At 37.2% G+C, this 13,884-nt stretch overlaps 1 protein-coding gene across 1 annotated transcript in view; it reads right to left on the bottom strand.

Annotated features, from left to right (window-relative positions):
- The window catches only part of LOC107832358 (patatin-like protein 2), a 116,346-nt gene extending 102,959 nt beyond the window's left edge, over nucleotides 1-13,387 (bottom strand). Inside the window, exons 1-2 of the mRNA XM_075234342.1 lie at nucleotides 12,629-13,387; nucleotides 9,356-11,834 (exon numbers count right to left, since the gene is read on the bottom strand). Of these exons, the coding sequence (XP_075090443.1) occupies nucleotides 9,356-9,466 (111 nt within the window). The 5' untranslated portion in view covers nucleotides 9,467-11,834; nucleotides 12,629-13,387. The remainder of the gene's footprint in view (nucleotides 1-9,355; nucleotides 11,835-12,628) is intronic.
- Nucleotides 13,388-13,884: the final 497 nt, after the last annotated feature.

Raw genomic sequence — 13,884 nt, 5'->3', positions numbered from 1 at the left:
CATAGAAATTATGACTTAATTGTTTCCGGGGGGTTGGATAATCAAATAATGATGTCACTATCCACATATCCTCTAGGTGTTAGAGAAATTGAACTGATACTTGTATTAAAGATCATGTTTAGGCTACGTGCCGATATTTTAGGACTCACAGAGATCGTATTGTTGTTGAATTATTTGTTTAAATTATAATTTCAAACTTAGTCATGTGTTCCCAGTTGTGAGGATATTATATGGGATCGAGCTGCACGTCGCAGCAGAAATATTGGCTTTATATATATATATGGGGATCGGGATGCACGTCGCAGCAAGCCTAAATGGCTTATTATAGCGCTTGGGCTGAAGGAGCCCCTCCGGAGTCTGCACCCCCCACAGTGAACGCAATTGATATTATATTGAGGGATGGATTTGCCTCGTACAGTACTGAGTAATTGAGTACTCTGAGAGTGTGAGTACGTGAGATTTTTATTATGTTGTATCACATATGGCATGTACATTGGCATGTAGACATAAAGATGTCATATTCCTCATATAATTCAGATTTAATCTATTTTTCTTGTATTGAGTTTAACTGCTGAACTTGAAAGCATGCCTACATTTTTGTACTATTATTTTCTATGATTGGACTGTAATTGTTGAGCTCGTCACTACTTTCATCCCAAAGTTAGTCTTGTTACTTATTGAGTACATTGGGTTGGTTGTACTCAGACTACACTCTACACTTCGTATGCAGATCCAGGTACTTCCGGATATGACAATCACTAGATTTGTGGATTTATCTGTTGGAGACTATCGAGGTAGATGCTCGGCATCCGCAGACCTTGACTCTCTTCCTTTTCAGTTATTTGTGATGTTCTATATTTTTAGACAGTATTTTTATCAGTCAAATTGTGTTATCATTTAGATGCTTATGTACTCAGTGATACCAAGTTTTGGGAGTGTATTGTATAAAGACAGTATTTTGTATCAAAAGTTTATGGGATTTTACTCTTATATTTATTTATTGTGTTTTCAAACTTAAAAGAAATTGTGGTTTATTGAGGTTGTCCACCTGCCTAGTATTAAGATAGGCGCCATCACGATATGTGAGATTTTGGGTCGTGACAAGTTGGTATTAGAGCCAAGGTTACATAGGTCTCACGGGTCATGAGCAGGTTTAGTGGAGTCTTGCGGATCGGTACGGAGACGTTTGTACTTATCTTCGAGAGGGTGCCAAACCCTTAGGAAAAATTTTACTTTCTTGTATTCTGTCGTGCGAATTTGTTAATTCCGAAAACTGAATTTCTGTTATTCTAATCTCTCATAGATGGTGATGACACGTACTACCAGATTAGATGGTCAGCCACCAGTTAGGGCCACGAGAGGTCGGGGCCATGGTAAAGGTCGAGGTGTAGCTTGTACATTAGTTGGAGCAGCACCTGTAGAACCACCAGTTGCTTCAGCTCAGGAGTAGGCTCCAGATATAGTTGAGCTGGGGGGACCAGCTCAAGCACCAACTGTGCCTATTGTGATTCCAGGCCTTCAGGAGGCTTTTGCCCAGATATTGACTGTTTGCACTGTCCTTGCTCAGGTATTTTCGGCTCAGGCCGTACCAGCCACTTCTCAGGCCGAGGGAGGTACTCATACCCCTGTCGCCCGTACTCCACAGCAGGTAGTGCAGGGACTTCAGATACCGGGGGCACTATCAGTCCGGCCGGTTGCAACTGCTCATGCCCAGGTACGTCCTATTATGAATGATGAGGAGCATAAGAGACTAGAGAGGTTTGAGAGACTTCGTCCTCCATAACTCAATGGGACTGAGTTAGAGGATGCTCAGAATTTATTGGACAGATGCCAGCAGATTCTTCGTATAACATGTATTATGGATACCAGTGGGGTCTCATTTACTACTTTTCAGCTGACCGGAGCAGCCTTCAGATGGTAGGAGACTTATGAGAGGAGTAGACCAGTTGGTGTAGCACCACTTTCATGGCGTGAGTTCTCCGTATTATTCATGGAAACGTTTGTGCCACAGACCCGTAGAGAGGAACTGCGCATGCAATTCGAGCATTTACGTCAGGAGGACCTGTTTGTGACCCAGTATGAGATGCGGTTTTCAGAATTGGCTCGTCATACAGTTTGGTTAGTTCCCACTCAGAGGGAGAAGATCGGGAGGTTCATTAGTGGCCTCAAACAACAATTCCGTTTGGTTATGACTCTGGGAAATGTAGCAGGTGCTAAATTCGATGAGGTGGTTGATAGTGCTCGGCGGCTAGAGATGGTCCGTATTCAGGAGCGTGAGGAGAGGGAGGCCAGGAGGTCTCGTGGTCCGGGTAATTCCAGCGGTGTTCCTTCTGGGGGACAGCCCTACCACAGCAGGGGTGTCCTTAGAGGCCCGCTCAGATGGCTCGTCCTTATTGAAATTTAAATTTATTTGGCAATGAATCTGCAAAGTTACGGGGATTGTTTGAAGTTCCCATAATAAACTGCAGATCATGTATAACCGAAGTTACTGGAGCATGGAACATAGAAAGGCATTATACAAAATCAAATGGGAGTGAGGAATTAAATCCTCCAGTCATTGTTTTCAAGACACTAACGGTGGTCATTCCAGGGAAGAAAAATCACATTCCTTTCTTATAATCTCTTATTTGGTCATTTCTTATTAATTTGCAGGTCCACGCAAATGCCGTTTCGTTTCGCAAAAGGAAAATCCAAAGTTTTCAAGCGAAGACGTTGCTATGAGATTCTGTCAACGAGACAACTTTGGACCAAAGGATTCACTTTTGTATGTCAGATTTGGATCAATGAGGATCGTGTTGGATCTCTGCATATGGTTAAAGAATAATTTTATTATTCCGTTTACCAAAATCGGTTTGCTGGTTTATAAATTTGCTAACATGCATGAAACCATACAATTGAGCTATTTATGGTTGTAAGTATGAGTTAGGCTTACACTAGATACTTGAAAATAATTTTGAAATCATGAATAAGATATATGTAAAGATAAACATATATTTGTTGGATTAGAGTAAGAGATCAAACTGTTCAAACTGTTATAATGGTTTAGTTGAAAAAATCATTTGGAAAGGGAATTAAAATTCTCATGAATTTATACTCCCGTTATGGAGACTAAAATCTTCTAATTTTCTACTCCTTCTTCGAGATTAAAATCCGCGTGATTTTCTACTTAATCTTTGAGATTAAAATCATCGTAAAATTCTATTCGTTTTCGGAGAATAAAGTTAAAGTGCCTTTCTACTAAGTTAGAAGATTAAAATCTAAGTGATTTTTTACTCCAACTTTTTACTCGATTTGAAGAGTAAAATTTCATCGTTTTATTAATTCTGGCTGCGGCAGATGTTACTCGGTTTGAAGATTAAAACGTTCACCATTTATTAAATCTGGTTGTATCAGATATTACTCGATTTGGAGATTAAAAACTTTACCGTTTATTAAATCCGGTTGTGTCAGATATTACTCGGTTTGAATATTAAATACTTCATCGGTTATTAATTTTGACTGTGTCATGATACAAACAACTATTAATATGGTTGGCTCTACAAAGTAATAGGGGCGGCGAATATGAATCTCCTTCTGATGTTTGGAAAATGGCATTACACACCAAACAACTGCCCCTTGCTCGCTGCAATCAAATGAGATTGTGGAAAGAAAGAGTAGAATGTTAAAGGAGATGATAAATGCATTATTCATAAGTTTTGGTTTACTCCATAACTTGTGGGGGGAAGCTATTCTTACAGCTAACCGAATACTCAATCGAGTTCCCCATAGAAAAACGAAATCCATTCCACATAAAAATGGAAAGGAAGGAAACCTAACTTAAAATATTTTAAATTATGGGGTTGTTTGGCTAAAGTGCAGGTCCCTAAACCAAAAGGGTAACGATTAGACCGAAAACCGTTGATAGCGTTTTCATAGGATATGCAACAAATAGTAACACATATCATTTTCTGATTCATAAATCAGAAAATACTGACATTCATATTAATATGGTAATCGAATCAGTTAAAGCTGAATTCTTTGAGAATATTTATCCATATAAAATCGAATGTGAGTCGTCTAGTGAAAAATCTAAGCGACTTCGGGAAGAAGCAAAGGAAAGTACCTTTAATGACGAAAATCCAAGGTGATGTCACAGGACAACAACATCCTTTGGACCAGATTTTCTGGCATTCTTGTTGGAAAATGAACCTCAAATGTTCAAAGGAGCAATGTCTTCCTCGGAAGTACAATATTGGAAAGAGGCAATCAATAGTGAGATAGAATCCATATTAAGTAATCATACTTGAGAATTGGTCGATATTCCTCCAGGCAATAAACTGTTGTGCTCTAAATGGAGTTTTAAGAGGAAAATGAAATATGACGGCACTATTGACAAATAAAAGGAAAGACTTGTGGTCAAAGGGTATAGACAACGAGAAGGTCTTGACTATTTTGATACATATTCTTCAGTTACAAGAATTATATCCATACGGACGTTAGTAGCATTAGTTACGATATATGGTCTTGAAATCTATCAAATGGTTGTTAAGACGACCTTCTTAAGTGAAGATTTGGAGGAAAAAATTTATATGGAACAACCTGAAGGGTTCGTGGTTCCCGAAAAAGAAAAGAAGGTATGCCTACTTTTTTAAGTCACTTTACGGACTAAAACAAGCACCAAAATAATGGCATGCGAAATTTGATCAAACAATGTTGTCAAATGGTTTCAAGATCAATGAGTGTGGCAAATGTGTTTATATTAAGAATACTCTGAATCAAATAGTCATTGTTTACTTATATGTGGATGATATGTTGATAATGAGTAACGACATTGCTAACATAAATGCTACTAAGCACATGCTTACTAGTATGTTTGATATGATAGACTTAGAAACTACCGATTTAATTTTGTGAATTAATATCCTTAAGACTTCTTAAGGTCTAGTCTTGTCTCAATCTCATTATATTAAAATTATGCTTAAAAAGTTAAAATATATGGACTTTAAAGTTGCAAGAATGCCAATTGATTTAAACAATACTTTTGTAAAGAATAAAAGTCAAAGCAAGCCTCAAATGGAATATGCTCGAGTGTTGGGATGTTTGATGTACATCATTGGTCCACGTCCAATATGCACTCAATAGTGAGTAAAAACGGTCGTCGGAAGAATAATACTCAACAAGAGTCGGGGGCGATTTCCGCATGGAGTTTAATATGGATGTTAGGGTGTACACTTGATGACAGTAAATGAAATAACTCAATTGCTCTTCCAAACAAAGAATTTTATTTTCTACTTCTAAATTAACACTAACAATTGTAAACTAATGAGAAGAAACTAGAAAGCAAATAATTATTTTTTTGTTTCTACCAAATGGTTAAAAGGCCCAAGGATGCGACCTTCACCTAGGTGTTTGCCTAATGGGTTAAGTACGTTAACACTTGCTTTATTGATTGGGGTATATTATAGCTCTCAACTCTAAGTTACCCACTCAATACCTCTCGTTCATAGAGTGACTTTGCTTAATTTGCTTTCTCATGCCCAAACGGGTATCGAGCTAAGTAGTTAATATGAGCTCAAGTCGGGTTTTCTCTATCTCCAGTTCAAACCCTTTAATTAGGCTAGTAAAATCCTCATTGAGCCCAATTTCTTGTTAGCCAAGCGTTCCTAGACTAGGTCCCTCTTACTCAAGTAAAGACCAAGTCAAAAAGGTATGTACACACTAGGGTTGGGTCACAACCCTAGTAAACGTCTAGCTACTCATTGTAGAAAATGAAGAAAACAAGAAAAAATACTAATAAAACCCATAATATATAATTAAATTAATAAACTATGATGTTTTAATCCTAAAATGATCACAAATTTCCTAAAATAGAAAACTACAACGGCTACAACATCTAGAACTTCAAAACTTAACCTAAAACTGTGATTCCCGTCTATTCATAATGGCTCAAAATTCGGTGACAAAAATGCCCCTCGAGAGGTATTGCGGCCGCACAATTCCATGTGCGGTCCGCACATTACTTAAATCTACAGGGAACTGGATTCTACAGGCGCACAATTTGGTCTGTGACTGCAATTCAGCTTCTACGGCCGCACAATTCTTGTGCGGTCCATACTTCAGGCAAGGCATTAGTCTTGGTCATTTGCACAAATTGTGTGCGGTCCGCACTTCTGCCTCAAGTAAATCAGGGCTTCTTCTTCAGTTCTGTGGCCACAAGGAGAATTCTCCGGTGCACACTTGCTTCTGCGACCGCAGAAATACTTCTGCGGACCGCACTTCTTGTGTGTTGTGCCCCTTCTTGCTTTGTGAGTCGGAACACTCCTTTTTGAGTCAGATTTTTCATAAGAGCCCAAATTTCCAATATTCCTGCAATTTGCATATTTTCATTAGTTTTGGGAATATAAATCAATACATTTAGACTAAAACAAAAGTAAAAAGGTACTAATAAGTGGTCAAAATCCACACTTATCAGCTCCCTCAAACATAAGTCTTTGCTTGTCCTCAAACATAAGTTTTTTCTTGTCCTCAAGCAAATAGATTAGTTCCCACCTCCTAAAAGTGAAAGGTCATTTCAACGAGTCATTCATACTCAGTTGGGACCAACAATTACCCACTCTACTCATGCATTATCAATAAGGTGATAAGTCAAATATTTATGCACATATAGTTCTAATGTGACATTTGGGCTTCAAGAATTGACTTTACTCATCAAGAACTCTTGTTCTATCATATAAGTCATGGTGGACTAAAAACTCTTCCTCCTCTACCTTCCATTTTCCAAGCTCACTTCAAAAGTTAGAACTCATTCTTAAGATTCATGAAGGATCACTCTTCTCTCACAAGAAAATGTCACAAGTACTGCTTCAAGTACCATAGGCTTGCCCCTAATGTAGATCACCACTAATGTAAGCTTACTCTATTCGAAATCAAGTGGGACTTCTTTCGGGTTATAATGAAGGCTTTTTATTAGGGTAGGATACTATATGGGAATGTGGTTACACATTTCCTTAAACACTCCACATTTTCATTTCCCGGCTTACAATTACCAATTTTTAGAGGCATTCTCTTTTTATTGGGGGCTAGAGGGACTTGACATCACTCTTTCTTGGTCATTTCATTCAATTTCTCCCTTGATACTCATGTTAGGGATCATTACCTCTTTTTGAATCCATCAACCCTTACACTTATTCTCTCTTTTTTGTATTTTTTTTTTGTTCTTTCTCTTTTCTTGCCTTCTCTTTTCATAGAGATCATTTCGTTTCTCTTTTATTGTGCCTTGATACCTATTTCAAATTCCTCAACTCTCCCCCCAAACTTATGTCTTAAGCCACTTATTTCACAAGAGTGTTAAGGAAGGTTCGGGTGCCAAGAGAGGATCATGACAAAATGGGTAAAGGCTTATAACCTGGTTATCAAATACGAAAGGCTAGAGGCTCGAAGGGGGTTGACAAGGGATAACGACTTTGGCTGGAAATAGAAAAATCAAACGGGCCAAGGAGAGCCTACAATCATTTCTTAAGCCAAGCAAAACTTAGGATTTCGCTTTGAAGCACATTCGGGGCAAGTTCTAGACCATTCGCATGGATACTTGGACTAGCAACAAATCATCTCAACCCTCACGCAACTAGACCGTAAAAGAGGATAGACTTGAGAGCCTACAACAACTAGGCTCAAGTTTAAAGATCACTATGGTCCAATAAACCACTCGATGATTGCCAAAGTCAACTCAAGAGTCTTAGAGTCACTAACTAGAGCTATTTTCTTTTAAAAACCTTGTTTCAAACCAAATGAAGCATGAATAACTCTTTTTCGAGAATAACTTGATTAGGTCTTTTATTCATTACTACTACTATAATTATTACCTAAACACAAAAACAGACTCATTCCCTTAGGAAGGTTATCACGCCATCCATCGTTGGGACGATTCACGTGATTCACACAAAAACTACCTTTGGAAAGAACCATGGCGTAAAGAAAACCAAAGGCTTATTATCTACGAAAGCATAAAAAGAATCTACTAACTAATCAACAACTAAAGTGAAAAAATAAAGAAGCTAACGATCAATACTACTAAAGATAGATAACTACAAATAAGAAAAGGAAGAGAATCATAAAATTATTACAGTCCAAATATATCCAAAATGTGTCAATGTATGAAATAAACTCCTCCCCTGAATAAAAGTAAGTTTTTTCCCAATGCTTAACAAAATAAGAGTGAAAGAAGAGAGGGTGAAGAAAACTCTCTAAGGATCCTTGGACATCTCTGTGTCCCCAACAATATCATCTCCCGTAGAGTCAGCCAACTGTATCTTATCATCATTAAATCTATGTATGGTGGGAGCGGTGAACATCACACGTACTGCCTTAGCAGTGTCGGAAGCAAGGTCTGGCTCCTCAGACTAGCCAGCTGGTGCAACCATTGCTGATGGATCTGGGGCGTACTGGTGTGGGTCAGGTAACATGTCAAAAGGTAGATCCCCCGATGTCGCAAGTCTGGTCACTTCCCTCCGGAGCTTGTCCACTGATTTCTTACTTGCCTGGTACTTCCTTATCTTCTTCACTTCTTTGCCCAACTCCTCAATAACCGACCCGTATTGTACCAGAGTGTCCATGATTATCTTCTAGTAGTCCATAATCTTCTTCAATTTCTCATCAAGATCATATAAGACCTATGGTGCTTATGTAGATGACTACGCTGCATAATACTAGATAAGTCAGACAGCATTGAAGTAGTTATTTGCATCCAGTTGTTGAGACTCGCCAATGTCTGGGAGACTTGCCGAGCAGATAATGGAGCTATAGTGGCCTATGGTGGTTAAAGGTTGGGCTATCTTCTTTGGGTTGGTCTCATCCATCAGTGAATACTAGTCAAATGGCTTCTTCAACTTCACCTTAGTGTAAAATGGTCTCGGCTCTACCTTTGCATCAGTGAGGTATTCTGTTATAGTGTTGGGATAAGGGTAGGCCGAGCTATCCTGCTATGCTATCAATAAAATATTGGCCGACATCACGGCACCCACATTAATTGGGTATCCGGCTATGATGGAAGCCACAAGAACAGCCCGAGGAATAGGTAGATGAGTCTCATTCTGGCATGGGTTTAGTCTAATGTAAACAATTTTGGATTATGTATGAGAGATAAGTTCATAATGTAAAGAAATTTTATACTATCGGACTAAATTAACCTACAAAATAGTCAGCTTCCCATTATCAAGCATGATATGGTAACCCGGAAAAAAAAGAATAAATGATACTGTTTAAAAATCTTTTTGCTCAGTGTATGTGACGTATATTCATTACAAGAAACTACGGTGTATATATATATATATAGTAATGAATACATACGGTATATATATATATATATATGTTAACTAACCTGGAATTGGGATTCAAGAAAAGCAAGAACTGTACCGGGAATTATCCCTCTTACACCTCCACCATCAATGCTAAGAATAGTTATCACATTTCCTTGTGATGATCTAGTCATGCTTGATCTCAGTTATTTAGCTAAATCTATGTCTACAAATTAAGCTTAGCAGTCTGAGTGTCCAGTGCCTTTACATTAGGAGTATTTATGATGGGAACAAGAAAGAAAAGATGACAAAAAAAAATGGAAAAGTCAAAGAAAGAAATAAATGAAAAGAGAAGAAAAAAATGTGTGAAAAAAACAAAGAAAGAATGGAAGTCTGAATGAAAAGACTACAAAATGTAAAAGAATTAAATTGGTTTACAATCGCGGTGGCATGTTCACATTTTGACGAAGATTTCAGCTGATTCCTCTACCTATGAATAGGCATCCCCTTCTCAGTTCACATTCTTCTCTCTCTGAATTAATAAAGAGTTATTCTTTGTGTGGTCGTGGAGTAGGCAAAAATTGTCGAACCACATAAATCTTATTTTGTATAATTTATTACTTTTCTCCTTTAAATATTTTACCCTTCTATTAGCCTGACATGCTTCCCAACAGTTGGTATCAGAGCACAGACAGTGTAATTCTGGTAGAAAAGTACGATATTAGTGTAGATACTATTCACAATAGTGAAATACTATTCATTAATAGTGATAGTATTATTCATCAATAGTGAGTGTTGTCTACCTTATACGATTGAGATATTTTTTTTACACAGAGTACTATTTGCGGTTACTGATGAGCGCAAAACACAACACGAAATTAATACTCGCTAGTCAAAAATAGTATAGTTTAATTATCGTCTCCACAAGGATTGGATTTAAATAATGTTCGAGTAATTTCTGGATTAGTTGCTATTTAGGATGATCAACACTTGAGTTGGAGTGATTACTACTACAATTAACTACTAAATTAAGACTACTAATAATTAGACCTGATCATATATAGAGAACGAGAGCTGAACTAAAATGGTTTGTAAACAATATGAGAAATAAGGGTCATGCCATGATAGGTATAAGATAGTTATTCACGATTTAACTCTGTTTAAATTCACTTCTAATGTTTTAATGATTCTCCCAAATTCACTTGATAATTAGCTTAAACATAAGGTGAAGATTCCTCTCTCGATTAAATCTGAACTCTACAAAATAAACTAATATGAATCACTGTAAAGATATGCAAGAGCACGTTAATGGACTAGTCTTTAGAAAAACGTCTCTCGAATATTCTCCGAACTTGGTTTAATCAATAATTCAAAAAGCTCTCTCGATTACTTAGAAGAATCACTAAATTAAACCAAACCAAATAATACAAAGATAATCACCAAAATATTCTTTTTTTTCTCCGATTAAATAAAACGGTGAATGATTTCGCAATTAATTCAAAGCTTCATAAACATATTCAAATAATTAAACTAGAGTTAAATCTACAAATAACACTCAAAACACCATATCAAAATCCTAGGGAAGAACTACTCCATGGATATGGAGAAAGTTATCACAAATAAGTTTAAGAACATAGAAAACATCAAAAATAACTTTACGATACAAACTCCCGTATTACACCGATTGTTAGCAAAAGAATTAATGAAATTTTGTTGTGTCTTCCGATCGTGGTAGCTCTCTAAATTATCCTAGGTTGAATCCACCCTCAAAAATATGTTAACCATGTATTTATACATTATAGGAATAGTCTTAAACCGAAGCTTTAATGGGTCGAAATAGGATTGCACAGACCTAAATATTGCATTGACACGCCGTCGGGCACGTCGCGCCGCACGAAGTGCCAATGGACAAAAACAGAGAGCTATTCGTTTCTGCCTAACAAAGTATATAGCTCCCTTCTTGGACATGACGTCATAGTCATGACTTTGGAGAATACTCAATTGCTTTCTCTTTTTATTTCTTTCACTATGCAAATACGTACTCGGTCCTGGTCTTCGGTCTCCAAATTTGATTCCGACTTAATTTTTAAATTTTTATTCATACTTTAAAATTTTCTTTTGATTCAATTTATCTCCAAAAACTCGTCTTAGCCCGGAATCTCAACTTACACAATAAAAAATACGTACTGAGTAGAAGTTGTCCATGTTTTAGCTCCAATACAATTAAAGTGTAGCAAATAATCGGTGCAGAGTAGCCAAAAACTCGTATTTCTAGCCTACCATCAATTACTATTCAAAGGCACTATTCACATAAAAAGAAATATTTTTTGTGAAGAAATAACATCGGAATAAGAGAATGTTAAAATTGACAAGTTCATTGGCAAAGATTTTGGATTATGAAAAATGCAGATAGACGATTATTTGTACCATAAAAAAGTTACACTTACCTCTGACCGGGATAAAACTAAAGAATATGTCCAAAGCGCATTGAGATCTATTAGATCGCCAAGCTCTTGGTGTGATGACACAAAATGTAGCGTTCAACATCATTAATGAGAAGACCTGCAGGTATGATGAAGGTGTTATCAAATATGTACGAGAAGCCATATGCTTCAAATAAAGTCTATTTGATACGTCAGTTGTTCAACTTAAAGATGACAGAAGGTGGATCTGTTACGGAACATATCAATGAGTTTAATGTAATATTAATTCAGTTGAGTTATGTTAATATAACATTTGATGACGAAGTCACAAAGTCAGGGCGTTGATTCTACTATCATCTCTAGCAGAGAATTGGTCCGCAACAGTAACTGCAGTTAGGAGTTCATCGGAAAGTACCAAACTCAAATTGGATGATATTAGAGACTTGGTTCTAAGCAAAGATATTTGCCGAAGAGAATCAAGTAGGGGGAGAAGCAGCCAAAGAGGACAAAGTCATGGTCGTGGCAGATCAAAGTCAAGGAGAAGAGGGCAATCCAAGAATCGCAAAGACATTACTTCTTGGAATTGCGATAAAAAGGGTCACTACAGTAGTCCGTGTAGAGAGCCATACAAGAAGAAGAACGATCATAAAAGGATGATAATTCAGCAAATGCAATTGCTGAACAAGTCAGTGTTGGCATGGCTTTGTGATTGTTTACCAAACTCTATTATATGACTTTGTGTTATTTGTATTCGACCTATCTATTAAATTGTCGAAATCTATCCAATTGACATAATTGATAAGTGCAACAAATTGTTCTTCGAAATTACAATGCAATTCGATCAAACCATCTCAAATCTTCTCCAAATGATCTTAAATTTATTCCGACTACAATTATAGGGAGTAAATTAACAATAGAATCTTTCTAGAATACCTTTTTAAGCATGAACAATGACGCAAACAGAATCTCACTTCACCAAAATGGTGCAACTTGGTCAGTATCAGCAGTTTTCATAACTTGACGAGCCTTCCATGAGCTGAACCATGTGTAGACTCTGAAGTGCCTATGTTAGTTCTTCGCGGCTAATACGTTTGTCACGATCCATGTCGAATTGCTTAATTCACACCTTGAATTCTTGCACTGACATATCTCTATTTGGCTGCTGCACTGGAAGCTCGAAACAACTCATTATTGCCATCTGTTCTCCTTTAATTTGTTAGCTCTACAATATATATATGATGCCTTATTTGTTCTATCCTTTACTCGCTGTTAAATTTGCACTAACTTTAGAAGTGCTAGGGAATCAATCAACTATAAAATTTGATAGGTATCTTTTCCTTTTGGACTTTTATTTAAGATGAGGGTATCCATGATGGAAACATCATCCTAATAATATGAATTTCTTCTCATATTGTGGGTTTGAAATGATGTTGATTCTTGCAACTTTATTCCATAGATTGCCTTTTTAAGTATGAACAATGATTCATGAACAGAATCTCACTCCACCAAATAGGTGCAACTTGATCTTAGAATCAAGTTCTCCTTCCTCTGTCTTTCCGCCCAATTTCTTCATTTGTTTTAGTTTCCTAGTTGACCAGCTTTATTTGCATGAAAAGGAAATTAAGATTGTTATGGCTCCTGATTTCACACTGTGTTTTCGGTTGCTAAGGCCAATAAACATTAACAAACTAATGTGTATACGGTCGAAATGGATTTGGCATGTCCGGTATGGTTCGAAGGGTGATATATCGAAGTAAGATTCCGAAGGAGGGGGGGGGACTAATCTAGAGCTTGGGAAGGCCGGTCCGTATTGAGATCGATATCATAATCAAACTCGAACAAGAATCGAACCATGGCACGGGTAGATCTATCGTGCAGATAATCCAAAAACCAACCTACATCGACCAAGAATCCGTTCGAGGGCTCGAACCGCGATCAAGCTCGAGTCAAGATCACAAGTTCGAGCCGAAATCAAGCTCGAACCAAAATCGAGGGTTCTAAGCAAGATCGGGCTCAAAGACAAAAGCCGTTGTAATCCCACTAGAGGGAATCTTGGCAGAAATTATGGAAAAGCTGATTTATCATGGGTTTCCCACTGAATGTTTATTTTATTATGCTTGGAGCTAAACCCTTTCACTATAAAAGGACTTGTTTATCATTTTTGTAAGGGACCTATGGCAGGACTTACA

The sequence above is a fragment of the Nicotiana tabacum genome, chromosome 17 (assembly GCF_000715075.1).
Source record: "Nicotiana tabacum cultivar K326 chromosome 17, ASM71507v2, whole genome shotgun sequence".
NCBI lineage: Eukaryota > Viridiplantae > Streptophyta > Magnoliopsida > Solanales > Solanaceae > Nicotiana > Nicotiana tabacum.
This window is presented reverse-complemented; position numbering and strand designations above follow the sequence as displayed.